Here is a 27,207-nt window from a genome sequence, read left to right as displayed (position 1 = left end):
CACTTTCTCAAGGGCAGTTCGGGGTGGGCAATAAATGCTGGCCTAGCCAGCGAAGCCCACACCCCAAGGATTAATCTTTTTAAAAATTGCAGTTTGCAGAGAATAAATTCGGACTCTTGAGTGGATACACAAGGGCTCATTTGCATCAAGAGCAAGGTTGTTGAAAAGTGAAATCAGGAAGTACTTTTTCCAAATAAAGTGTAATAGAGATCTATAATTCTCTTCCCCAAAAGTCATGCTAGAGGTCAATTGACACTTTCAAGACTGGGAGATCACTGGACAGATCTTTGTGAAGTAAACTTACCGAGGGATCTGGAGCACAGCTGAGTAAATGTAGCTGAGATGCAGCAATCTAAAGGGTTAAAGCAGGCTTAAGTGGCTGAATTACACACTACAGCTCCTAGCATATCTCTGCTTCTTCTCAACAGTCAAAAGGAACAAAGTTAGAACACCTCTCACTTTTCCAAAGTTGTGCAACTAATTATAGCACATAGCTGTGAAAGCCATTTCCAGCAGTATATTCTTGACTGAGGGCAATCAACCAGGCTAGCTTAGACCAGAGCAACGGCAAGCATAGTGAATGTGGGAGTTTAATTGTGGAGTTTCTATGCTATTCAAGAAGTTTTGCCCATTAAAGGCTACCATTTCTAGTCAATTTACAGAAATAAGCGCCAGCTACAATCCACATAGAACACAATTAAATATTAGATATTCTGCTGGCCTCAGTAACTATTTTCCCCATCCTTATTGGGACAATTGGAAGATTTTAGGAAAATTGGATTATAAATGTATTGGGCAATTTAAGGATTAAAGGCCTGGGTTTAGTATGTGTTTGGCTACAATGGTCATGTATTTTTAAAAATACTGTTCTGCAGGGCCTGTATGGTTTTAGCAGCCAGCGGGAATGAAGGAATGTGTTTTTCAGTCTGGGCTAATGCATAGTAGTTTGCCTGGAGAAGTCCCTGGGGAGTTAATATACTTTTGAGGCCTTGGAAAGTTCATTTGGTTGTTTTTTTTAGCTTGGGGGGATTAGGTCATTGCTGGGTGAACCCAAGGAAGACACAGAGGCATTTTGAGAAACTGTGGAGAGTGTTTTTTGGAGAAAGGCTTTTGGAATTGAAGTTTGATCTCTGATATAGCAACCCTTGTTTTTCTGGAGACTGCAAGTAAAGGCAGTTTCTGTTCCCAGTAGGATAGTTTAAAAAAAAAAAGAGTAATAATATTTTATAAGCAGTGCAGTCTTTTCTGAAGGCAAAGAGGCTGAAACAACTCAGTTGAAATAGTTATTGGAAGATATTCAGCCAGAGTCTGAAGGGGCTCTAACCAGAGCCAGGGTCTGTTCTGCAAAGCAACGATTACTATATGCCCTGCTGATTTTTAAACTGGATTGGGAGCTGTATATTTATTTTCTTGTTGTTTAATGGGAGAAAGGAGGCTGAGAGTAGACTTGATAAGAGGTACTCAAGACCCCGAGGGGTGATGGACAGAATAAATAGCGAGAAACTGTTCCTACTTAACAAAGCATCAAGAACTACGGGGCACAGATTCAAAATAATGGGCAAAAGTGATTTGAGAAAAAATTATTTCACCCAGAAGGTGGTTGGAGTTTGGGACAAATCCAGGGTGACGGAGGCAGGTTTGATTTGAGATATTCCAAAGGGAAGTGGATCGCTGTCTGAGAAGGTTACAGGGATACGGAAGGGGATTGGGACTACGTAGAATGCTCTCTCAGTGAACCAGTACAGACTCAATGGGCCAAATGGCTGTAAAGATTCTGAGGTAGCATTTTTCTATCAAATCGTTCTAATTTATTAAAAAATTTAAGGCCAAAGCTGCTTCTGCTTAGCTCTAAAGCTCTGCTTGAGGGATTAAATTAATAGGATTGAGTTATGGGTTCAACCCCCATTGTAGGACTTGAGCGCATAAGAATCATGGCTGTTATATCAGTACAGTGTTGTATGATCTCAGATTCTGTACCTGTAAAGAGAGGTGTCAAACTGAGGTCCTATCAACCACTATCAAGGGCTCGATACTAAATGGTCTCCCTATATCCTGGCCAACATCCTTCCCTCCAACAAAAACAGACCAACTGGAACAGCAGTTTATTGGATCTTGAAGTGCACAATGGCTTGTTATCCAAGTAATTAATAATCTACAAAGCACTGTGAAATGTTGCTTTTTTGGTCTTTCCCAATAGTCAGTGAACCTCCGTGTAGAAGCCAGCTATTTTCTATAGGTAAAAGATAGCTATTTAGCATTAAGCCCCATGTCTATTAAATACCATTTTAAAACTCACTCATAACCTCAGGTCATTTCAAAACACACATTCAGCATTTCAAAACACAGCTTCAACAGAACACAGAAACAGATAGATTAAAACAGCATTCTTATGCAGCTAACAAATACAATTCCAAGATAAAGTAACCCAAGGACAAGGCAAGCTCCACGGCAACAGCATAGAGCCCATTGTCCTTACAAGCAGGTTTATGCGATAAGGAAGCCGAATCGCATTCCATTGCTCATACAAGAATACATTTTAGGTTAATGTTGCCTATTAATGAGTGACAACTAACCCTCAAATCAAACTCATTTGAAGTTAATCCAAACCAATTAGAATTACATTGGGGTGTAGATAGATGGCTAAAGTCTGATATGATTTGGTATAACCGTGATGGATTTTCGGCCATCTTTCTAGCGCTCTCTCTCTTTCATGAATCAATCTATACTTTGACTTAACTATTCGCTGTCTCTCTGTTTTTCATATTTCACTTTCTGACTTTGACTTTTGAAGTTATTGCAAGCTGTTTGCCTAAACAAGAAAATCATTTCTGTGACTGTTTGAAAGTTGAATTGTCTACAGACACTGTGCTGTCACAGCTTCAGTTTTATATGCCTGGTTTACAAGGATTGCAGGAAACAGGCAACAAGAAAAGGTATCCTCCACAGAATGGAACACTTTTCCCAAATTTATAAATACAATTCAGCTCAACTCAAGCTGCACATTATCTAATAGAATTCATTTAAACTTTACAGCCCAACCCTTCAAGACACTAAGGGAACATAGAACATGGAAAAATACAGCACAGAACAGGCCCTTCGACCCACGAAGCTGTGCCGAACTTTTGTCCTAGATTAAGAACAAATTAATCTACACCCCATCATTCTACTGTAATCCATGTACCTATCCAATAGCCGCTTGAAGGTCCCTAATGTTTCCGACTCAACTACTTCCACAGGCAGTGCATTCCATGCCACTACTCTCTGGGTAAAGCACCTACCTCTGACACCCCCCTATATCTTCCACCATTCACCTTAAATTTATTTCCCCTTGTAATGGTTTGTTCCACCCGGGGAAAAAGTCTCTGTCTACTCTATCTATTCCCCTGAAAGTTATGACATGGGCTCCCTACCACAAGGAAGAGAGCTTCATAGTGTCATGTGAGAATACCTTTAAGAAATGGGTGTTTAAGAAATGTACCTTTAAGAAATGGGTGTTTATCGGTGATGTCAGAGTGTGGGTGGAGCTTGGCTGTCATCAGCTTTTTACTTTCGTTTTAGGCTGTTTGCTGCAGGGTGTGTTTTAGTTTCGTTTTCAGTGTTGGATCTGAAGCCAGACAGAGCAGTTGTACTGTTGATCTCTCTGCCATGAAAAGACTCTCTCTTGATCATTTGGTGAATTCAGAATTATAAATGCTCTCAGTAGTGAATGTAAACCTAATGTGCTTCTTGTTAAAAGGGGTTTCTTTTGTCTTCTGGATGTTGTTTGGGAAGTTATTAAGGATTACTTAGTGTTGTATTCTTTGGGGGTTGCATTTGAATTGATGGTTGCTAAGATGTTCACTGTATGTTTTAAAAAGGTTAATTTGAGTTCATAGAATAAACATTGTTTTGCTTTGAAAAATACTTTTCGATTTCTGCTGTACCACACCTGTAGAGTGGGATGTGTGCTCCCCACACCACAATCTAGTAAAAGTTGTGGGTCAGGTGAACTCCATGATACACTTTGGGGTTCTCTAAACCCTGGCACATAACAATAGAATCACTCCACTGCAGAAGGAGGACATTTTTCCCATCGAGTCCGCACAACCCTCTGAAAGAACACCCTAATCCAATAGGCAGCTTCTACAGGACATGATGACAATTCCTGCACATCTAAAATTAAACGGTTGTTTACATTTTTTTGGAGTGTCTTTAACAAAAGGGCTTTCTGAATGTTGATACTTAGGAGGTAGCTTTAGCTTCCGGACGTGCTCGCCAGAACCGTCTCCATCTTTGTCGATACTCCATTCTGATCCCCCCTCCCCATTTAGCTTTACCCTCCACACAATTAAGTATTCTAACAACTATTCAGTAACCAGACCGAAGTAACTTGAATTTTCTCTGTATCCAGTCACATGTCCATTCTGGCTCCGCCAAGCCCCATCAATTCTATTTCCACTTTTTTCTTTCCTTTTTAAATTTTTTTCTCCATACCCCTCATCCTGGCGTCACGGTAGCACAGTGGTTAGCACTGTTACTTCACAGCGCCAGGGTCCCAGGTTCGATTCCCGGCTTGGGTCACTGTCTGTGCAGAGTCTGCACATTCTCCCCGTGTCTGCGTGGGTTTCCTCCGGGTGCTCCGGTTTCCTCCCACAAGTCCCGAAAGACGTGCTTGTTAGGTGAATTGGGCATTCTGAATTCTCCCACTGTGTACCCGAACAGGCGCCAGTGTGGGGCGACTAGGGGCTTTTCACAGTAAATTCATTGCAGTGTGAATGTAAGCGTACTTGTGACAATAAAGATTCAAAAAAATTATATACCAAAAAAAAATTCTTTACCCCTCCTAGGCCCCTCTCTGCTATTCTTGACCCCTCCTAGACCCCTCTCTCCTATTCTTGATCCCCTCTCCTATTCCTGGCCCCCCCCTCTCCTATTCCTGGCCCCCCCCTCTCCTATTCCTGGCCCCCCCCTCTCCTATTCCTGGCCCCCCCCCTCTCCTATTCCTGGCCCCCCCCCTCTCCTATTCCTGGCCCCCCCCTCTCCTATTCCTGGCCCCCCCCTCTCCTATTCCTGGCCCCCCCCTCTCCTATTCCTGCCCCCCCCTCTCCTATTCCCTGCCTCCCCCCCTCTCCTATTCCTGCCCCCCACCCTCTCCTATTCCTGCCCCCCCCTCTCCTATTCCTGGCCCCCCTCTCCTATTCCTGCCCTCCCTCTCCTATTCCTGGCCCCCCCTCTCCTATTCCTGGCCCCCCACCCTCTCCTATTCCTGGCCCCCCACCCTCTCCTATTCCTGGCCCCCCACCCTCTCCTATTCCTGGCCCCCCACCCTCTCCTATTCCTGGCCCCCCACCCTCTCCTATTCCTGGCCCCCCACCCTCTCCTATTCCTGCCCCCCCCCTCTCCTATTCCTGCCCCCCCCCTCTCCTATTCCTGGCACCCCATCTCCTATTCCTGGCCCCCCCTCTCCTATTCCTGGCCCCCCTCTCTCCTATTCCTGGCCCCCCTCTCTCCTATTCCTGGCCCCCCTCTCTCCTATTCCTGGCCCCCTCTCTCCTATTCCTGGCACCCTCTCTCCTATTCCTGGCCCCCTCTCTCCTATTCCTGGCCCCCTCTCTCCTATTCCTGGCCCCCTCTCTCCTATTCCTGGCCCCCTCTCTCCTATTCCTGGCCCCCTCTCTCCTATTCCTGGCCCCCTCTCTCCTATTCCTGGCCCCCTCTCTCCTATTCCTGGCACCCTCTCTCCTATTCCTGGCACCCTCGCTCCTATTCCTGGCCCCTCCCTCCTATTCCTGGCCCCTCCCTCCGATTCCTGGCCCCTCCCTCCGATTCCTGGCCCCTCCCTCCGATTCCTGGCCCCTCCCTCCGATTCCTGACCCTACTCCTATTCCTGACCGCTCGGAGGCCCCTTGCTACTATTCCTGACCCCTCCGCGCACACATTTAGCTCATGTGCAGAATAACCTGAATTCCATTGCGGCCATGGTGGCAGGATCAAAATCAAGCTGTCACCATCAGGGGAGTCAGTGGCACTGGACTGCTTCCAAACACACGATGATGAAATGTGTTGATAGGTTGCCCACCAAGAAAGCAATGCTTGGGATTGGGGCCATGTCAACAAATGGTGAGCAAAACCCATTTAGAGGAATGCACATCAGATTTCTCTGTTTTAACAGCAGAGAGCCCACAGCAAACGGTTGACCCACTGCAATAAGCATAACAATCTGCCTTAACGTCGGCATCTGTTAATGTCAAGACTGGATCCAATTTTAAACATTTAACGTGGTTATTTTTATGCCTATGAATGGCAGTTTTGTCATTGTGGAAAGATTTGCAATTACACTGAAAAGCTGCATTTTTGGAACTAAATGCTTCCTGCATAAATAATGCTGCCCAATTCTACAATGTACCAGTTACAACTTCACAGCTTGAAAAGTGCCATTGATCAAATTTATATCACATTAGCATAAATTTATTGAATTGCAAAATAGAGCAGCCAAAAGTCTCCCATTCAGAACTTCTCAGGCAGTTGAAAAATGTTGGGCAGCAACCACGATCAGATATGGTTAATGGAAAATTGACCACATCCTCAATTTTCATCATGACGCTGTCTGGTGGCCGTGCATTCAGCTGCCTTTGCCCCAAACTCTGGAATTCCCTCCCTAGACTATTCCACCCCAACTTCCTTTTAAACCTGCTCTTTAACTAAACCTTTGGTCACCTGTCCTAATATCTGCGCGATACACAGCTTCAGATATTACAGTCTGAACCCAGATTCTACTTCTCTGCATCAACAGACATCCCCAATTGTATGTTCCAATATTCTCAAAATGGAAAGATTCCAACTGGTTTCTCCCTGTGCCACATACATCGACAGTAGGAGGACCTGACACTGGGCCTCTGCCAGTACTGCACTGAAGCAGCCAGAGGCCGGAGGGAATGCCGACAATGATCGTCCCTCCCTCTTAGTTACGATGCTGTGAAGAGGAACAGCAGCTTTCCTCACTACTCGGCATTAGTGAACCAGTCAAGCTTTTAACAACCATCTGATACGGCAAAATTATTTTCATTGATCCCAACTTTTTTTTTTAGAAATCAAATCGAAATTCTCTAAGAGCCACGATGGGATTCAAGCTTTCTGCCTCTGGATTCTCAGTCCAGCACTCTGGACAATAGCCCAGTAACAACTACACTGCTATACACCAGTGACAAGAGCTGGGAATACAGGGCACAGACATCTCGGGTTCCATTCATTACCTTTTAATTGATTTGCCTCCTGGGATGTGGCTGGTGAGGCCTGCATTTATTGCCCAGCCCGAATTGCCCTTGAGGAGGTACTGGTGAGTTGCCACTCCATTATCCATCCCCTAAAGAGACCCTTTCTTGATAAGAGACTTATATTTCACCCGTTTCTTTAGTTTCTAGATTACTAAACTGAGCCATGTCCACCTTGATGGAAGGGGAAGGAATCAGTTCCAGGAACAGATACGGTACAGTAATCGTGTTCCACACCAAGTATTGTGTTCAACCCATTATGTCCCATTCTCTCAAAATGTACACACTGTTATCCAACTTGTTGTTCACAGACACATTAGCCAGTTAGAGGATGTTTAGTAAATATATATTGATTTTTCCTGCAGCCTCTCCCCCCCCCTCTAACTTCACAGCACTCAATGCTAGAAGCATGTAGTTCACGGTGGCAGCCAAATTCTTCCTCCACTCGAGACACTCCTTACTGCAAATGTCCTGCTTTTTAAGAAGCTGATTGTTTTCTCAGGTTAGCAACACGGAATCATGAGATTAAGGCTGCCAGCTTTTGAAACCAACTCCCGACACCAAATGTGAGGCAATCCGACTTGGAAGGTGCCACAAACGGAGAAAGCTGGAAAAGCTGAGCAGGTCTGGCAGCACCCGCAGGGAGACAGGAGAGTTAATGTTTCGAGTCTGTTTGGCGTTTCATCAGAACTTGCTACGTTGAGATATAGAGCCCAAAGATCCCTGTATGGCCGTAGACACTCTGACAATGCCAGCGTTTGAGCTCAGAGTGTCAAATCGCCAGCCAATGTGTATGACTGGACAAACTGGACCATTGAACTGAACAATTGCTCATTCCACTGGGCACCCAAATCCCTTTGATATTTCCAGAAAGGTATAATTTTGGGAGATCAATACAATATATCATTTAAAGAGTAATCTCAACTATTTTGAAGGCAAAAGCTTTTCAATTCCCTTTAAAATTACATATATATTCAAACGTTTGCCATTCCTTTTAGGGAGAGCAGCCTCGTGCTTTTACATTCAGTCTCTGTAGATACATCGGGTTCCACTATATAACGAAAGCACAAAAAAACCCAGGTCAGCTCCTTGAGGCAAACGTGACCTCATGGCAGAGGCCTCAAGACCCTGAACACAAAACCATTTACAAGACTGTGTGCAGCCAACGAGGGAGAACCACCCCTCCTGCTTCAATTAAACTGTTGAAAGTACCGGCCTGTTCTTCTGCAGATGGAGATGACAGCACTGCCTGAAAGCTGCTCGGAGCAGAGATAATGAAGCCCACAAGCCTCCTTTAGCCGGGGTAAATTTATTTGATCTGTCAGGCTACAAACATTCAATAATGCTCACTTTGTCCTTGCACATCATCACCTTTACCTTTACAGTTCAGTTAACAACAACAGCTCCCATCAAAATAGAAATGAATTGAAAGCCATATAAATACTATGGCTACAAGAGCAGGTCAGGGGCTGGGGATCCTGCAGCGAGTAACAGTTCTCCTGACTTTCCAAAGCTTGTCCACCATCTACAAGGCACATGCCAGGAGTGTGATGGAGTGCTCACCACTTGCCTGGATGAGTGCAGCTCCAACAACACTCAAGAAACTCGACACCATCCAGGACAAAGCAGCCCCGCTTGACTGGCACCCCATCCACCACCTTCAACATTCACTCCACCTACCACCAGTGAGCAGTGTGTACCATCTGCAAGATGCACAACAGCAACTCACCATGGCACCTTCAGCAGCACCTTCCAAATTACGACCTCTACCACTTGGAAGGATAACAGTAGCAGATTCCTGGGAACACCACCACCTGCAGGTTTCCCTCCAAGCGACTCACCATCCTGACTTGGGACTAAAATCAGTGTTCCTTCAGTTGCTGAATCAAAATGCTGGAACGCCCTTCCTAACAGCACAGTGGGTGTACCCTCCTGAAGCGCGGCAGTCCATCACCACCTTCTCAAGGGTAACTAGGGATGGGTAACAAATGCTGGCTTAGCCAGCAACGTCCACATCCCACGAGAGGATAAACTAAGTCTCAACAACCGTATTTTGAACAAAAAGCCATCAAAGTTAAGAATGTAGAGCAACTGAACAGTGACAGTTTCTTCTGAACTAAAGATTAAAGCCGTTTAGTTAGTTTGGCGACAACATCACAATACAAGATCAAATCCACTCTGATCTCCGTCAGTCTGTCGGCTTTTTTTGTATACGCCGGGTACTATACAGGCAGAAAATAACCTATCAGGAATATTGTTACTGACAAAGCAATTTAAAAAATTAACACAAAATGCTACAATGTGTAATAAATACATTTCCCATTGGAAAGCGTTATATAAATGCAGAAAATACCAAGCACGTCTGCCAATATCTATGCAGAGAGAGACGCAGCGCGAAGTTTCAGGTCTGTGACCTGAAATTTTAACTGTTTTGTCTCTCCTGCAGACCTGTCAGTGAGGCACTTCTGAAGTGTAATGACTGTTATACTGTGGGGAAACGGCAGCTAATTTCCACACAGCAAGGTCCCACAAACAGCAGTGACATGAGTGATTAGTCAATTTGTTCTGGTGGTTCTGTGATGCCTGGGAGAAGATGACCCACAGCATGCGCGTGCTTCAGTTCAGCAGTTAGGAGCACAGATGTGATCAACATTCACTCTTAAGTTGCGAGGAGGCACGGCGTCACAGCAGCTCAGAACTATTCTCAAATTAAACACAGGCCACGTACAAGAAATGGCCCTTTTAAGATGTGGGCATCTTAAAGTGACAGCGCAGCAATAAATGGGCTGTGAACAGCAGAGAGAAATTCCAGGGAAGACTGGTTGCGATGGCTTCCCATTGCTGAAATCTGATCTGAAATGTCAATAACCGTTGCAATTGTGTGCACTCTGTATTTTAGATCACATCATTTGTGCATTTTAAATTGTAAGAGAGGTATGTTTTCTGCTAGAGGCAGAGATATATAATCTTTTATTACCTTCCCTGTCGATTTCTTTAAGGAGGATGTAAAAGTTCCCACAGCACTATTTGAAGCAGCCTTTTTCTAATAATATCCTCACCAACATTCACTCCTCATTACCAGCTTTATAAACCTAGATTAACTGGCTATTTACCTCCTTGCTCCAAGTATGATCTTGCTGTGTGAAATTGGCTTCCCACAAAATGGTAATTTCAGTTGTGTTCAAACATGAAATACCACTTTCATTCGGAAAATGGTGAACTGCTACATGAAGACCATGTCCCTTTGCTTGGAGAGAGCAAACCAACTTCGCCAGGGACATTTCTGCAACTGGTTCCTTTACGAAACCTCCTTCTAGAATTGTTTTAGGAATGAAGATTGAGAAGGGGAAAATTATCTGCTCCCGCCCAGTCATAAAAAAGATAGACCTGCATTTAAATGGTGCTTTTCATAACCTCAGGACCCTGCAAAGCCCTTTACAGCCGATGAAGTACTTTTAAAATGTGGCCACTGTTGCAATAAAGGAAACACAGAGGTAAGCTAACACTTTGGAAAAGCAGCATGCTCCCCATCATTCCCGGTGGCATAGAAACTTCAACGGTGTGAGAAAAGAAAGAAAGAAAATACCTTAATTTCTAATAGTGATGCCTGCTATAGTCAAATAACATGACACCAGTCTAAACTCAAGCGTGATGAGTAACCACTCAAAGAGGAATCAAAGTATAAAACACTTGTGCAACTGCAACTGTGAACAGCCAGCACGGTCAGAACAATAGTGTAAATTCCAAGGGTGAAATAACTTGGTTAACTCGGAGCTGTTCTTTGACATTAGATGCACCGGAAAATAACTGGTGGGGGCGATACTCATGAATTAACAAATGACGTTATCGGTAACAGCAGTGAATCAACATGGTGCTGTCATGGTGGAAGGAATCCAGTAACACACCCAACTGACACTGAATAACTTCATTCTATTCCTTACACTCTACAAGGCTAAAAATAAATCATTAATGGCTAGATTTTTACAAAATATCTGTAAACAGTTTGGGTTTGACATCTCGCAGCATCACACCCAATGTGCACAGTTAGACAGGAGAGCGTCAGCAGAACATTTGATACTGCAATCCTGCACTTCGAACTGCAGTGGGCCTGATTGATACAAGCCTCCTCAGTCAGGGAAAGTTCCACCTGGAATAAAAACCACCTGTGGAGAGAGGAACAGAGTTAACCTTTCGAGTCCAATTGTAAGTCATATTGGGCTTAAAACGTTAACTATTTCTCCCTCCAGAGATGCTGCCCGACCTGCAGAGTTTCCCAGCTCTTCGTTTTCCTTTCAGATTTCTGCAGTATTTGGCTTTTATTTTCGAGTTCTATATGGAACCGTCTGATGGATATGAAAACACTGTTCAGCTGAATTTACTTCTTGGTCACCACACTGACTGCACATTTTAAAACTCAGGTGTTAGTGGATGGTCAGATGTCATCTCAAACCCCAACCACAGAGGACTGAGCCTTGAGGGGGAATCCAAGGCGGAGGAGGGCGTACAGCCGCTCAAACCAACTCCACATTTTTTATGTTGACAGAACCTCCACATCAACTCTACTCTCCCACCCGATTCCCACATCACTTGATCCACTTAGTGCCAACATATCTATTAGTTCCCCTTTTAAATATACTCAATAAATGCACATGAACAGCCCTCTGGTGAGAATTCGAAAGGTTCACAGCCCTCTGGCCAAGTGAAGAAATTTCTCCCCAGCTCAGCCCTAAGAGGCCAATCCTTTATCTGGAGACCATGATTCCTAGATCCACTCTCCAACTAGAGGAAATAGCCTCTCGGCATCTACCCCGTCAAACCCCATAGGAAATATGTATGTTTCAATGGGATCGCTGATCTAAGCTCCAGAGAATATAGACCCATGCTGCTCAGTCTCCCATAATAATAGTCATTTTAGGAATCAATCTGCCATTCAATAAGATTAGGGAGGGTGGTAAAAGAGGTGGGGGGGTGGCATTATTAATTAGAGATAGTATAACAGCTGCAGAAAGGCAGTTCGAGGAGTATCACCCTATTGAGGTAGTATGGGTTGAAGTCAGAAATAGGAAAGGAGCAGTCACCTTGTTAGGAGTTTTCTATAGGCCCCCCAATAGTAACAGAGATGTGGAGGAACAGATTGGGAAACAGATTTTGGAAAGGTGCAGAAGTCATAGGGTAGTAGTCATGGGCGACTTTAACTTCCCAAATATTGAGTGGAAACTCTTTAGATCAAATAGTTTGGATGGGGTGGTGTTTGTGCAGTGTGTCCAGGAAGCTTTTCTAACACAGTATGTAGATTGTCCGACCAGAGGAGGGGCAATATTGGATTTAGTACTGGGTAATGAACCAGGGCAAGTGATAGATTTGTTAGTGGGGGATCATTTTGGAGATAGTGACCACAATTCTGTGACTTTCACTTTAGTAATGGAGAGGGATAGGTACGTGCAACAGGGCAAGGTTTACAATTGGGGGAAGGGTAAATACGATGTTGTCAGACAAGAATTGAAGTGCATAAGTTGGGAACATAGGCTGGCAGGGAAGGACACAAGTGAAATGTGGAACTTGTTCAAGGAACAGGTGCTACGTGTCCTTGATATGTATGTCCCTGTTAGGCAGGGAAGAGATGGTCGAGTGAGGGAACCATGGTTGACAAGAGAGGTTGAATGTCTTGTTAAGAGGAAAAAGGTGACTTATGTAAGGCTGAGGAAACAAGGTTCAGACAGGGCATTGGAGGGATACAAGATAGCCAGGAGGGAACTGAAGAAAGGGATTAGGAGAGCTAAGAGAGGGCATGAACAATCTTTGGCGGGTAGGATCAAGGAAAACCCCAAGGCCTTTTACACATATGTGAGAAATATGAGAATGACTAGAGCGAGGGTAGGTCCGATCAAGGACAGTAGCGGGAGATTGTGTATTGAGTCTGAAGAGATAGGAGAGGTCTTGAATGAGTATTTTTCTTCTGTATTTACAAATGAGAGGGGCGATATTGTTGGAGAGGACAGTGTGAAACAGATTGGTAAGCTCAAGGAAATACTTGTCAGGAAGGAAGATGTGTTGGGCATTTTGAAAAACTTGAGGATAGACAAGTCCCCCGGGCCTGACGGGATATATCCAAGGATTCTATGGGAAGCAAGAGATGAAATTGCAGAGCCGTTGGCAATGATCTTTTCGTCCTCACTGTCAACAGGGGTGGTACCAGGGGATTGGAGAGTGGCGAATGTCGTGCCACTGTTCAAAAAAGGAACTAGGGATAACCCTGGGAATTACAGGCCAGTTAGTCTTACTTCGGTGGTAGGCAAAGTAATGGAAAGGGTACTGAAGGATAGGATTTCTGAGCATCTGGAAAGACACTGCTTGATTAGGGATAGTCAGCACGGATTTGTGAGAGGTAGGTCTTGCCTTACAAATCTTATTGAATTCTTTGAGGAGGTGACCAAGCATGTGGATGAAGGTAAAGCAGATGTAGTGTACATGGATTTTAGTAAGGCATTTGATAAAGTTCCCCATGGTAGGCTTATGCAGAAAGTAAGGAGGCATGGGATAGTGGGAAATTTGGCCAGTTGGATAACGAACTGGCTAACCGATAGAAGTCAGAGAGTGGTGGTGGATGGCAAATATTCAGCCTGGATCCCAGTTACCAGTGGCGTACCGCAGGGATCAGTTCTGGGTCCTCTGCTGTTTGTGATTTTCATTAATGACTTGGATGAGGGAGTTGAAGGGTGGGTCAGTAAATTTGCAGACGATACGAAGATTGGTGGAGTTATGGATAGTAAGGAGGGCTGTTGTCGGCTGCAAAGAGACATAGATAGGATGCAGAGCTGGGCTGAGAAGTGGCAGATGGAGTTTAACCCTGAAAAGTGTGAGGTTGTCCATTTTGGAAGGACAAATATGAATGCGGAATATCGGGTTAACGGTAGAGTTCTTGGCAATGTGGAGGAGCAGAGAGATCTTGGGGTCTATGTTCATACAGCTTTCAAAGTTGCCACTCAAGTGGATAGAGCTGTGAAGAAGGCCTATGGTGTGCTCGCGTTCATTAACAGAGGGATTGAATTTAAGAGCCGTGAGGTGATGATGCAGCTGTACAAAACTTTGGTAAGGCCACATTTGGAGTACTGTGTACAGTTCTGGTCGCCTCATTTTAGGAAGGATGTGGAAGCTCTGGAAAAGGTGCAAAGAAGATTTACCAGGATGTTGCCTGGAATGGAGAGTAGGTCTTACGAGGAAAGGTTGAGGGTGCTAGGCCTTTTCTCATTAGAGCGGAGAAGGATGAGGGGCGGCTTGATAGAGGTTTATAAGATGATCAGGGGAATAGATAGAGTAGACAGTCAGAGACTTTTTCCCCGGGTGGAACACACCATTACAAGGGGACATAAATTTAAGGTGAAAGGTGGAAGATATAGGAGGGATATCAGAGGTAGGTTCTTTACCCAGAGAGCAGTGGGGGCATGGAATGCACTGCCTGTGGAAGTAGTTGAGTCGGAAACATTAGGGACCTTAAAGCAGCTATTGGATAGGTACATGGATGACGGTAAAATGATATAGTGTAGATTTATTTGTTCTTAAGGGCAGCACGGTAGCATTGTGGATAGCACAATTGCTTCACAGCTCCATGGTCCCAGGTTCGATTCCGGCTTGGGTCATTGTCTGTGCGGAGTCTGCACGTCCTCCCCGTGTCTGCGTGGGTTTCCTCCGGGTGCTCCGGTTTCCTCCCACAGTCCAAAGATGTGCGGGTTAGGTGAATTGGCCAATGATAAATTGCCCTTAATGTCCAAATTGCCCTTGGTGTTGGGTGGAGGTGTTGAGTTTGGGTATGGTGCTCTTTCCAAGAGCCGGTGCAGACTCAAAGGGCCGAATGGCCTCCTTCTGCACTGTAAATTCAATGATAATCTATGATTAATCTAGGACAAAGGTTCGGCACAACATCGTGGGCCGAAGGGCCTGTTCTGTGCTGTATTTTCTATGTTCTATGTTCTTCAAGGCACTGTTCTAAGGCAAGTTTAGGCAAGGAGACCAGAACTATACACGATATTCAAGCTGTGGTCTGAGCAAAGCAAGACTTCCTTATTTTTGTACTCCAACCCACTTGCATTAAAGACAACATAACATTTGCCTTCCAATTCACTGCACTAGTTACACTCTGCCATCCTGAAAACAACCATTTATCTCTCCTCTGTTTTCTATCCATTAGCCAATCTTCAATCATTGCGAATATATTACACCATCAATTACAAACCTGCAGTGTGGCACCTTATCGAATGCCCTTTGAAAATCCAAATATATTGTAACAGATTCACTAGTTCCCCCTCATCTATCCGGCTACTTACAGCCACAAAAATATGTAGCAGATTTGTCAACAATGACTGCCCTCATAAACCCGTGCTGGCTTTGCTTCGTCGTACGGTGACTCTGTGTGAGCATAAATGCAGTCTGTATTTCAGTCTTTTTTAATTCTGGCAGAGGAGAGAGATCAGGTTTAGGATGCAACATACATGGCGACGGTCTTGGTGTGTGTGCGCCGTAGAAACATAGGAAAAGGTGCAGGAGTAGGCCATTCGGCCCTTCGAGCCTGCACCACCATTCAATATGATCATGGCTGATCATGCAAATTCGGTATCCCACTCCCGCTTTCTCTCCATACCCCTTGATCCCTTTAGCCGCAAGGGCCACGTCCAGCTCCCTCTTGAGTATATCCAACGAACTGGCCCCAACAGCTTCCTGTGGGAGAGAATTCCACAAGTTCACAACATTCTGAGAGAAGAAGTTCTTCCTCATCTCAGTCCTGAATGGCTTACCCCTTATTCTCAGTCTGTGACCCCTAGTTCTGGACGTCCCCAACATCGGGAACATTCTTCCCGCATCTAGCCTGTCCAGTCCCAAAAGGATTTTATATGTTTGGGCAGCATGGTAGCATAGTGGTCAGCACTATGGCTTCAAAGCGCCAGGGTCCCAAGTTCGATTCCCTGTCTGTGTAGAGTCTGCACGTTCTCCTCGTGTCTGTGTGGGTTTCCTCCGGGTGCTCCGGTTTCCTCCCACAGTCCAAAGACGTGCAGGTTAGGTGGATTGACCGTGATAAATTGCCCTTAGTGTCCAAAAAGGTTAGGAGGGGTTATTGGGTTACGGGGATAGGGTGGAAGTGAGGGCTTAAGTGGGTTGGTGCAGACTCAATTGGTCAAATGGCCTCCTTCTGCACTGTATGTTCTATGTTGTTCTAGGAGATCCTCTCTCATTCGTCTAAACTCCAGTGAGTACAAGCCCAGTCGATCCAGGCTTTCTTCATATGTCAGCCCTGCCATCCCGGGGATTAGTCTGGTGAACCTTCGCTGGACACACTCAATAGCAAAAATGTCCTTCCTCAAACTAGGAGACCAAAACTCCCAAATGCGCTAAAGTCACCAGTTTCTCCAATAAGGATTTAGTTCCTGTTCTTTTGATTTTAGGGTCAAAGGGGAAGGTTCATCCAAGTGACAAACAAGCAAATTTGATCATGCTTGTTAAATATCCGTATAGTATTTATCGGAGTATTGGTTCAGATGTAACGTGAAGACAGAGTCACTAATGAGAAAAGCAGCATTTTAAAATAAGCTGTGGTACAGTTTACACACATACAGAACATACTGACCTGAAGAAGAATGTATTATTAATTTGTTAGACTCACATTTATATACTATTTGCTGTAAACAGAATACTGCCCACTCAAACTGGCAACAGAATTAGGAGTATCTCCCAGCTTTACTTATTTCTAAAAATAAATTTAGAACACCCAATTTTTTCTTCTCCAGTTAAGGGCCAATTCACCAACTATGCACATTTGTTCGTGTGGGGGCGAGAGCCACGCAGACAAGGGGAGAATGTGCAAACCCCACACGGGCAGTCACTCGGAGCCGGGATCAAACCCGGGTCCTCGCTGCTGTGAGGGAGCAGTGTTAACCACTGCGCCACAGTGCTGCTCTTCCAGCTTTACTCTTAACAATATTAACTTGACATTCACCTCAAGGTGGTCACATGTACATTGTGAATTGTTAGAAGTCCAAATGCGCACTACTCGCCAGACCATATAGACCTAAAAGAGCCTTCCATTCAATAGCTCGAAGTATGCCTTACCAATACTTGAAAAACACTCAATAAACAGAATTTAAAAGGTTGGAAAAAATTTGTAATATGCAAGACTGCAGAGCCACTACTCTGCATTTCAACATGGCATAAATGTCCAACATTACAGAGGCCAGGTTTTTAAAAATTATGTAATACCTTGAAGTATCCTCCTGATTATGGGGAACTGCCTCATTATAAACATCTTACATTAGAAAATCAATACCAAGTCAATGAGGAAGCTATTAGGTGGCGTGATCTAAAGTTTGACCAGAGAGATGCAGTTTAAGAAGCTTGTTCAATGAAGAGATTGAGGTGAAGAGACAGAGGGGAGAGAGCTGATGAGCCCATGGTGAAGGGCCACGGTGATTGAGCGAGGCATGCGGAAGGTGGGAGCAGGGAACAAAATAGTTTGGTGAAGACTGAGGCAATAGGTGTTTGGGAAAGGATGCAGGCTGTAGAGGTGCGAGTGCTGGCGAGTAGAGCACTGGAGTAGCCCAGTCCGGAAATGACAAAGGCATGAGATCATTTGGACAGCACGGTGGCACAGTGGTTAGCACTGCTGCCTCACAGCTCCAGAGTCCCGGGTTCAATTCCGGCCTCAGGTGTCTGTGTGGAGTTTGTACTTTCTCCCCGTGTCTGCATGGGTTCCTCTGGGCGCTCCACTTTCCTCCCACACTCCAAAGATGTGGTTAGGTGGATGTGCCATTATAAATTGCCCCATAGTGTCCAAAAGGTTAGGTGGGATTACTGGAATACGGGGATAGGATGGAGTTGTGGGATTACATGGGGTGCTCTTTCCAAGGGCCAGTGCAGACTCGATGGGCCAAATGGCCTCCTGCACTGTAAATTCTCTTGATTCTTTGATCATTGATGCAAGTGTACACTTCCAGTCGTAGAATTGAAAACAAAGTGTGATTAACCCGGGTGCCATCTAGGGGAAGCAAGCGGCTGTATAGTGCATTTCCCCACTTTCTAAAGAGAAGTCGCCGGAAAACCCAAGCACCCACAGTGTATGTGTAAGCAAAGGATTCTTGTTGAATTCAAACATTAGGCAAAACTGAAAACACCATAATTCACAAGACTGGCTGTTTGAGGGAGAACATGGGTTCAGATTTCACAGTGAAAAATAAACTAATTTCAGGATGAGGTTCCAGTGGGTTTATTCTGTCTGACACTTTAAAAGATTTTCATCTGCTAACTTGTAGCACAAAGACGGCAATTGATACAGTTCCAGGACACATGGAAAGCATATACCAGAAACCCAGAAAATTATTTCAATCTGCCAACCAGCCATATGTATTCCAGACAGCAGACAATATTCCCTCTCTCCCACCTCATTCTAAACCAACTTGCATTTATATAGCACCTATAGCTGCAATGCAGTTGGAAAAAACAAGGGCATTTTACAGGAACAAAATTTGAAACTGGGCTACATGGGTTATTTTGATAGGTGACGCAGGTTTGAAGGAACATCTTAAAGCAGCATTGGGAAGAGGAGAGACAGAGGGGCTGAGAGAGGGAATTCTGAAATCCCACCACGACAGCTGGTGGAATTTAAACTGAATTAATTAATAGTTCTGGAATTGAAAGCTAGTCTCATGTAGTGCAACTATTGGACTGTAGTAAACACCCATCTGGTTCACTAATGTCTTCCTTTAGGGAAAGAAATCTGCCATCTTTCCTCGGTCTAGCCTACCCGTGATTCCAGAACCACAGCAATGTGGCGGATTCTTAACTCTCTTCTGAAATAGCCGAACAAGCTACGAGTCAGAATTAGAGACAGTGCAAGAGAATTTATTGGAATAGTTTACTACTTTTTTCAGGAACTGCCAAGGAGATAAATTAAGTTCCAATCTCAGATATCTTCCATAGTTTGGGGGGAAATTCTGCCTGGGTAAATGTGCTGGGCAGAATCCAGTCCAATAGATTATACAGGCACTGTGAATGGAACGGTTCAAATGGCCTTTTATCTCCCTCCTTGTGTGTTGTGTCTTTGAGTAAAAGAGACACAAATATCACAACTTCAGTTCAAATGGGAAATGTTCTATGTCAATGAGTTTTGTTTTGCATATTCAAATTCATTCAAATTTGAGTAGCTTTAAATACAAATCTGAATTTTAAAAAGCTGTCATTTTAATTATTTTAATGAATCCTTTTATTTAAGTTTTAATAATTAATCATCTTTATTGTCACAAGTAGGCTTACATTAACACTGCAATGAAGTTACTGTGAAAAGCCCCTAGTCGCCACACTCCGGCGCCTGTTCGGGTACACTGAGGGAGAATTCAGAATGCCCAAATTACCTAACAGCACGTTTTTTGGGACTTGTGGGAGGAAACCGGAGCACCCGGAGGAAACCCACGTAGACACAGGGAAAACATGCAGGCTCCACACAGTGACACAAGCCGAGAATCGACCCTAGAGCTGTGAAGCTACAGTGCTACCCACTTATTTAACATTTGTCAGGGCCAATGTATACATTATCCCTCTTTATGCTGATGATATCTCTTTTAGTTGATCACGTTGCTTTAGTTGGTTAGTGATAGTCTATTGATACATTACTGTCTATACTCAGTCCGAGGGTGGCAAGTGGCTCAGTTTGGGGGAGACACAATCTATCACCCTGCTTTGTTCCGTTTAAGGGTGATGCCGCGCTCTGTTTCTGGGTGACACAGTGATTAGCACTGCTGCCTCACAGCGCCAAGGCCCCGGGTTTGATTCTGGCCTTGGATGACTGATTGTGGACTTTGCCCATTCACGTCATCTCTGTGCAGGATTCCGCAGGTCAGGGAGTCGGACAGGTGGAGTTGGTGCAGACTCAATGGGCCGTATTGCTTCCTTCTGTTCCATAGACCGGGCTCCGTACCAGGTCTGGGGAGGGGGGGTCTGAGTGATTGGGGGGGGCGGAGGTGATTGGGGGCGGGGGGGGGGAGGTGAATGGGGGGGGGGGGGGGGGGGGGGGGAGGTTGATTGGGGGGGGGGGGGGAGAGGTTGATTGGGGGGGGGATGTTGATTGGGAGGGGAGGGTGATGGGGGGGGGGGGGAGGATGATTGAGGGGAGGGTGGAGGTGATTGGGGATTTGGACGGTTGATTTGGGGATGGGGTGATTTTGGGGGGTGATGAATTTGGGTGGGGTAATTTCGGGGGGGGGGTGATTTCGGAGGGGGGTGACGTCGGGGGGGGGTGACGTCGGGGGGGGTGACGTCGGGGGGGGGGTGACGTCGGGGGGGGGTGACGTCGGGGGGGGGTGACGTCGGGGGGGGGTGACGTCGGGGGGGGGGGTGACGTCGGGGGGGGGGTGACGTCGGGGGGGGGGGTGACGTCGGGGGGGGGTGACGTCGGGGGGGGGGTGACGTCGGGGGGGGGGGGACGTCGGGGGGGGGACGTCGGGGGGGGGACGTCGGGGGGGGGACACGTCGGGGGGGGGACACGTCGGGGGGGGGGACACGTCGGGGGGGGGGGTGACGTCGGGGGGGGGTGACGTCGGGGGGGGTGACGTCGGGGGGGGTGACGTCGGGGGGGTGACGTCGGGGGGGTGACGTCGGGGGGGTGACGTCGGGGGGGGTGACGTCGGGGGGGGTGACGTCGGGGGGGGGTGACGTCGGGGGGGGGTGACGTCGGGGGGGGGTGACGTCGGGGGGGGGTGACGTCGGGGGGGGGTGACGTCGGGGGGGGGTGACGTCGGGGGGGGGTGACGTCGGGGGGGGGTGACGTCGGGGGGGGTGACGTCGGGGGGGGGGTGACGTCGGGGGGGGGGGGGGGGGTGACGTCGGGGGGGTGACGTCGGGGGGGGGGGTGACGTCGGGGGGGGGTGACGTCGGGGGGGGGTGACGTCGGGGGGGGGTGACGTCGGGGGGGGGTGACGTCGGGGGGGGGTGACGTCGGGGGGGGGTGACGTCGGGGGGGGGTGACGTCGGGGGGGGGTGACGTCGGGGGGGGGTTGACGTCGGGGGGGGGTGACGTCGGGGGGGGGGTGACGTCGGGGGGGGGGGGTGACGTCGGGGGGGGGGGGTGACGTCGGGGGGGGGGGGGTGACGTCGGGGGGGGGGGGTGACGTCGGGGGGGTGACGTCGGGGGGGTGACGTCGGGGGGGGTGACGTCGGGGGGGTGGCGTCGGGGGGGGTGGCGTCGGGGGGGTGGCGTCGGGGGGGGTGGCGTCGGGGGGGGTGGCGTCGGGGGGGTGGCGTCGGGGGGGTGGCGTCGGGGGGGTGGCGTCGGGGGGGTGGCGTCGGGGGGGTGGCGTCGGGGGGGTGGCGTCGGGGGGGTGGCGTCGGGGGGGTGGCGTCGGGGGGGGTGACGTCGGGGGGGGTGACGTCGGGGGGGGTGACGTCGGGGGGGGTGACGTCGGGGGGGGTGACGTCGGGGGGGTGACGTCGGGGGGGGTGACGTCGGGGGGGTGACGTCGGGGGGGGTGACGTCGGGGGGGGTGACGTCGGGGGGGTGACGTCGGGGGGGTGACGTCGGGGGGGGTGACGTCGGGGGGGGTGACGTCGGGGGGGGTGACGTCGGGGGGGGTGACGTCGGGGGGGGTGACGTCGGGGGGGTGACGTCGGGGGGGTGACGTCGGGGGGGGTGACGTCGGGGGGGGGGGTGACGTCGGGGGGGTGACGTCGGGGGGGGTGATTTCGGGGGGGGGGTGATTTCGGGGGGGGTGATTTCGGGGGGGGGTGATTTCGGGGGGGTGATTTCGGGGGGGGTGATTTCGGGGGGGGGTGATTTCGGGGGGGTGATTTCGGGGGGGGTGATTTCGGGGGGGTGATTTCGGGGGGGTGATTTCGGGGGGGGTGATTTCGGGGGGGGTGATTTCGGGGGGGGTGATTTCGGGGGGGGTGATTTCGGGGGGGGTGATTTCGGGGGGGTGATTTCGGGGGGGTGATTTCGGGGGGGGTGATTTCGGGGGGGGTGATTTCGGGGGGGGTGATTTCGGGGGGGGTGATTTCGGGGGGGGTGATTTCGGGGGGGGTGATTTCGGGGGGGTGATTTCGGGGGGGTGATTTCGGGGGGGGTGATTTCGGGGGGGGTGATTTCGGGGGGGGTGATTTCGGGGGGGGTGATTTCGGGGGGGGGGTGATTTCGGGGGGATTTCGGGGGGGGTGATTTCAGGGGGGGGTGATTTCGGGGGGGAAGATTTCGGGGAGGAGGGTGATTTCGGGGAGGGGGTGATTTCGGGGAGGGGGTGATTTCGGGGAGGGGGTGATTTCGGGGGGGGTGATTTCGGGGGGGGTGATTTCGGGGGGGGTGATTTCGGGGGGGGATGATTTCGGGGGGGGTGATTTCGGGGGGGGGAGTGATTTCGGGGGGGGAGTGATTTCGGGGGGGGGGGAGTGATTTCGGGGGGGGTGATTTCGGGGGGGGTGATTTCGGGGGGGGGGGGTGATTTCGGGGGGGGGGTGATTTCGGGGGGGGGGTGATTTCGGGGGGGGAGTGATTTCGGGGGGGTGATTTCGGGGGGGGTGATTTCGGGGGGGTGATTTCGGGGGGGTGATTTCGGGGGGGGTGATTTCGGGGGGGGTGATTTCGGGGGGGGGTGATTTCGGGGGGGGTGATTTCGGGGGGGGTGATTTCGGGGGGGGTGATTTCGGGGTGGGGGTGATTTCGGGGTGGGGGTGATTTCGGGGTGGGGGTGATTTCGGGGTGGGGGTGATTTCGGGGTGGGGGTGATTTCGGGGTGGGGGTGATTTCGGGGTGGGGGTGGTTTCGGGGTGGGGGTGGTTTCGGGGTGGGGGTGGTTTCGGGGTGGGGGTGGTTTCGGGGTGGGGGTGGTTTCGGGGTGGGGGTGGTTTCGGGGTGGGGGTGATTTCGGGGTGGGGGTGATTTCGGGGTGGGGGTGATTTCGGGGTGGGGGTGATTTCGGGGTGGGGGTGATTTCGGGGTGGGGGTGATTTCGGGGTGGGGGTGATTTCGGGGTGGGGGTGATTTCGGGGTGGGGGTGATTTCGGAGGTTGATTTCGGGGGGGGGCGGGGATTTTTTTGGGGGGGGGGGAAAGAGTTAGCGATTTGGGGGGGGGGATGATTTTGGTGTGGGCGTGCCAGTACCGGAGGGGTGAGGGGGGGGCTGGCGGGGGGTGCCGGGCTGTACGGGGGGGGGGGGGTGGTGGTGCCGGGCTGTACGGGGGTGGGGGGGGGGGTGCCGGGCTGTACGGGGGGGGGGGTGTACGGGGGGGGGGGGGTGCCGGGCTGTATGGGGGGGGGGGGGGCGGGGTGCCGGGCTGTACGGGGGGGGGGGGGGCGGGGTGCCGGGCTGTACGGGGGGGGGGGGGCGGGGTGCCGGGCTGTACGGGGGGGGGGGGTGCCGGGCTGTACGGGGGGGGGGGGGTGCCGGGCTGTACGGGGGGGGGGGGGGGGGTGCCGGGCTGTCCGGGGGGGGGGGCTGTACGGGGGGGGGGGGGGCTGTACGGGGGGGGGGGGGGCTGCCGGGCTGTCCGGGGGGGGGGGGCTGTCCGGGGGGGGGGGGGGGGGGGGGGCTGCCGGGCTGTCCGGGGGGGGGGGGGGCTGTACGGGGGGGGGGGGGGGGCTGCCGGGCTGTCCGGGGGGGGGGGGCTGTACGGGGGGGGGCGGGTGCCGGTACCTCTCTTGTTTTTGGTGCCGTGTTTCCGGGCTGTGAGCAGCTCCTGGTCGATCTTTTTCTCCAGGAATTCCTGCTTCTTTGTCAGCATGTCCTCCGTCTCCCGCAGCTTCTGGATGGCCTCCTGCGGACTCGGCCCCTTGCCCGCCTTGGCCGTGCTGCCGAACAGCTTCCCGAACACACTCATGGTGCCTGCCCGCGGTGCCCGGCGCCGGCGGCCCCGCTCCGCTCCGTTCCGTTCCCTCACACCCGCCGCACTAGGCCCGGAGCACGCACCGCGCGTCACCACGGCCAGTGCGTGACGCAATGACGCCGCGGCGTCTTAAAGGGGTGGCCATCCCCTGCTGGTCAGCGCCTGCCGACAAATATTCCCTTAAAGGCAATGGTATACAGCACAAAGTTCCCACCCCCATTTCCAAGCCATGGCCATTCAGCCCCTCAAACCCATCACCACGACATGCCCCTGCATCTCAAAGGTAATCTGCTATTCTCTTGGAGGAACTGGCGAAAGAATGTCAGGGGAGCATGTGGTGCCAGGCCTGGGCGGGGTGAGGCGGTGGGGGTCATGGTCATAGCAAAGCAAAAGAAAGAAAAGACTTATATATCTATGGCATCTTTCCCCACCACGTGACATCTCAGCCAAAGATTTAGATGAGCACTTGAAACACGTACAAGGCCAAGTGCTGGAGAATGGGATTAGAATAGATGGGACCTTGATGGCCGACGCAGATGCTATGGGCTGAAGGGCCTCTTTATTGCACTGTAAAACTCTATGACAAGAGCAGCAGATGCATGCGAACACCACCAAGCTACACGCTGTACTTACTAGGAAATATATCGCGGCTCCTTCACTGTTGCTGGAGCAAAATACCGGCCCTCCCTAACAGCACTGTGTGTGTACCTACGCCACATGGACTGCATTGCTTCAAGAAGAGAGCTCACCACCACATTCTCAAAGGTAATGAGGAATGGGCAATAAATCTGGCTTAGCCAGCGACGCCCACATCTCATGGACAAATACATTTTTAAAAATTCCTCCAGCCCGACACATGCCTTGAGGTGTTTTATCTTCAAAGTGTTACTCATTTCATGAGTGGAAATGTTACAAAATCCCAGATTTCTAAACTCTCCCAATCGAACTTACAAACATATGTGGCCAAATTATTCCAAACCAGTGTTGCCCTTTGAATAAAAAAAGTTCTTTAAAAAGTAATTAAGTTAATTTCTCAGGTTTATCCACCTTAACAGTACATTGCATCAAAAATAGGCCTGGATGAAGTTTGCCCACAGTAGACGTGATCCCATCCTCATAGTACTAAAAACTCTAATGTTCTCCCCATGATTGCTTCAACGTTCAGGCAAGCAGACAGGCAAGAACCTCAGCCACACTTCATCTAAAGAACAGCACCTCTAACCATGCAGCATTCCCCTCAGCATTACACGGGGCATCCCAGTAAGATTGCAGCCCTGAAGCAGTGGTTTCAGGCTATTGCCTACGTATCTTGTAACCTACTAGCAAATTGGATAATCAAACACAAAGATCAGGACTTAAGCAGCCTTTCAGCAAGATGCGAGATTCATGCAGAATGAATGTCATGTCTGCCATCGCACTCCCCAAGTTATTGTATATGGGTGCAATTCAATTGTAAGTTTGACTACCCCGAGAAGTGCTTCCATACGTCAATCCTGAATGGCCATGTTCTAATTTTAAGGTTGTGCACGTTTGTTCTGGATTCTCTTCTTCAGAGGGAGTAATATGTATTTAATGTTTATGGCACAGAAAGAAGCCACTTGAGATACATATCCAGGCACCTTGTAAATGGGTTAAGGGTTTCTGCTTTTACCACTCTTTTACAGTGAATTCCACACTCCTACTACCCTCTGGGTGATTTTTTTATCCCCCTCATCTCCCCTCTAATCTTCCTACTAAACACTTAAGTCTATGCCCCCACTCAATGACTTCTCTAAATATCCATTCTATCCAGCCCCCTCACAATTTTGTACACCTCAATCAACTCTCCCCTCCGCTTCCTCTGCACAGTGGTTAGCATTAATAATGATAATCTTTATTGTCACAAGTAGGCTTACATTAACACTGCGATGAAGTTACTGTGAAAATCCCCTAGTCGCCACACTCCGTCGCCTGTTCGGGTACACAGAGGGAGAATTCAGAATGTCCAATTCACCTGACAGCACGTCTTTCGGGACCTGTGGGAGGAAACCGGAGCACCCGGAGGAAACCCACGCAGACACGGGGAGAACGTGCAGACTCGGCACAGACAGTGACCCAAGCGGGAATCAAACCTGGCACAATGGCGCTGTGAAGCAACAGTCCTAACACTCTTGTGCTTAGAGAGGGTTGCAGTGTGAAGAGTAAATAAAAGCCTAATGGATAAGTAATTGCTTAGCAACTGGGGCCTTGTAAGGTGGTGAAGCTTTTAAGTTTTAGTCTAGCTAATTTGAGGGCTGTTGGAGGCAGGATCTCAGGGAGTGAACATTTCTCAACTCTGCCAGAAGAAAGACTGGACAGAACGGGAGCTGCAAAGAGGCAGGCTTCCTAATGTACAAGTTACAGTCCAGGTAAACAGGGAATTGGGACAGGAAGAAGGGTTAAGACGACTTGAGTTAAGTGGACAGAGGCCAAGGTATTGTTCAGAAGAATTCAAGGGAGAGCAATTGCAGTAACCAGATGAAAAAGTGGGACAGCAGACTTCAAAGGTAAAGCAAATGCCTGATGACATTTTAATATAGTCTGGGAATCGAGAGTTGAAGCAAATGTGAGCAGTTTGCACAGCAATCAAGGCAAAGAAATCCTAAAGGGGTTGGTGTAAAATCCTGGACTGGGTTCACTGTTAAAAGTGGAATGGACGCTTTGTTTAAAAATGTCATTTGGAAAACCCGGTTTGGTTTTCAGCATGCAAACCATTAAGGGAAAGCATTATTATGAAAGAAGACTTGCTTTTGGGAGTGGAGTTTGGAAACTCTCAAGTCAGAATCATCTGTGGGGTTTCTGAATAGACATCCATAAACATTCATGTGGGGTTCAAAGTGGAGACTGCCTGAAGTCATCTTGTGTGCTTAAAAGGGACTCTATGTGTTAACGAGACCATTGTAGCACAAGATGTACTTTATAATCCGTGTTAATCTTAAAATCGGTGTGTAATTGTTAAGCTGGGGAGGTGGGGGGGGGGGGGGGGGGGGAGTAAAGGAGTATTGCATAGTAACCCAATTTTTCATATTTGTTTTTTTTTCTTGTTGTTAAAACTAATTAGCTGTCCTGTCACTCTGCTCCTCCAGGTTTT

At 49.0% G+C, this 27,207-nt stretch overlaps 1 protein-coding gene across 1 annotated transcript in view; it reads right to left on the bottom strand.

The window, feature by feature from the left end:
* The window catches only part of chmp4ba (charged multivesicular body protein 4Ba), a 54,067-nt gene extending 29,879 nt beyond the window's left edge, over positions 1 to 24,188 (bottom strand). Inside the window, exon 1 of the mRNA XM_072515287.1 lies at positions 23,909 to 24,188. Within this exon, the coding sequence (XP_072371388.1) occupies positions 23,909 to 24,092 (184 nt within the window). The 5' untranslated portion in view covers positions 24,093 to 24,188. The remainder of the gene's footprint in view (positions 1 to 23,908) is intronic.
* Between the last annotated feature and the right edge of the window lie 3,019 nt (positions 24,189 to 27,207).

The sequence above is a fragment of the Scyliorhinus torazame genome, chromosome 8, assembly GCF_047496885.1.
Source record: "Scyliorhinus torazame isolate Kashiwa2021f chromosome 8, sScyTor2.1, whole genome shotgun sequence".
In the NCBI taxonomy this organism is placed as follows: domain Eukaryota; kingdom Metazoa; phylum Chordata; class Chondrichthyes; order Carcharhiniformes; family Scyliorhinidae; genus Scyliorhinus; species Scyliorhinus torazame.
This window is presented reverse-complemented; position numbering and strand designations above follow the sequence as displayed.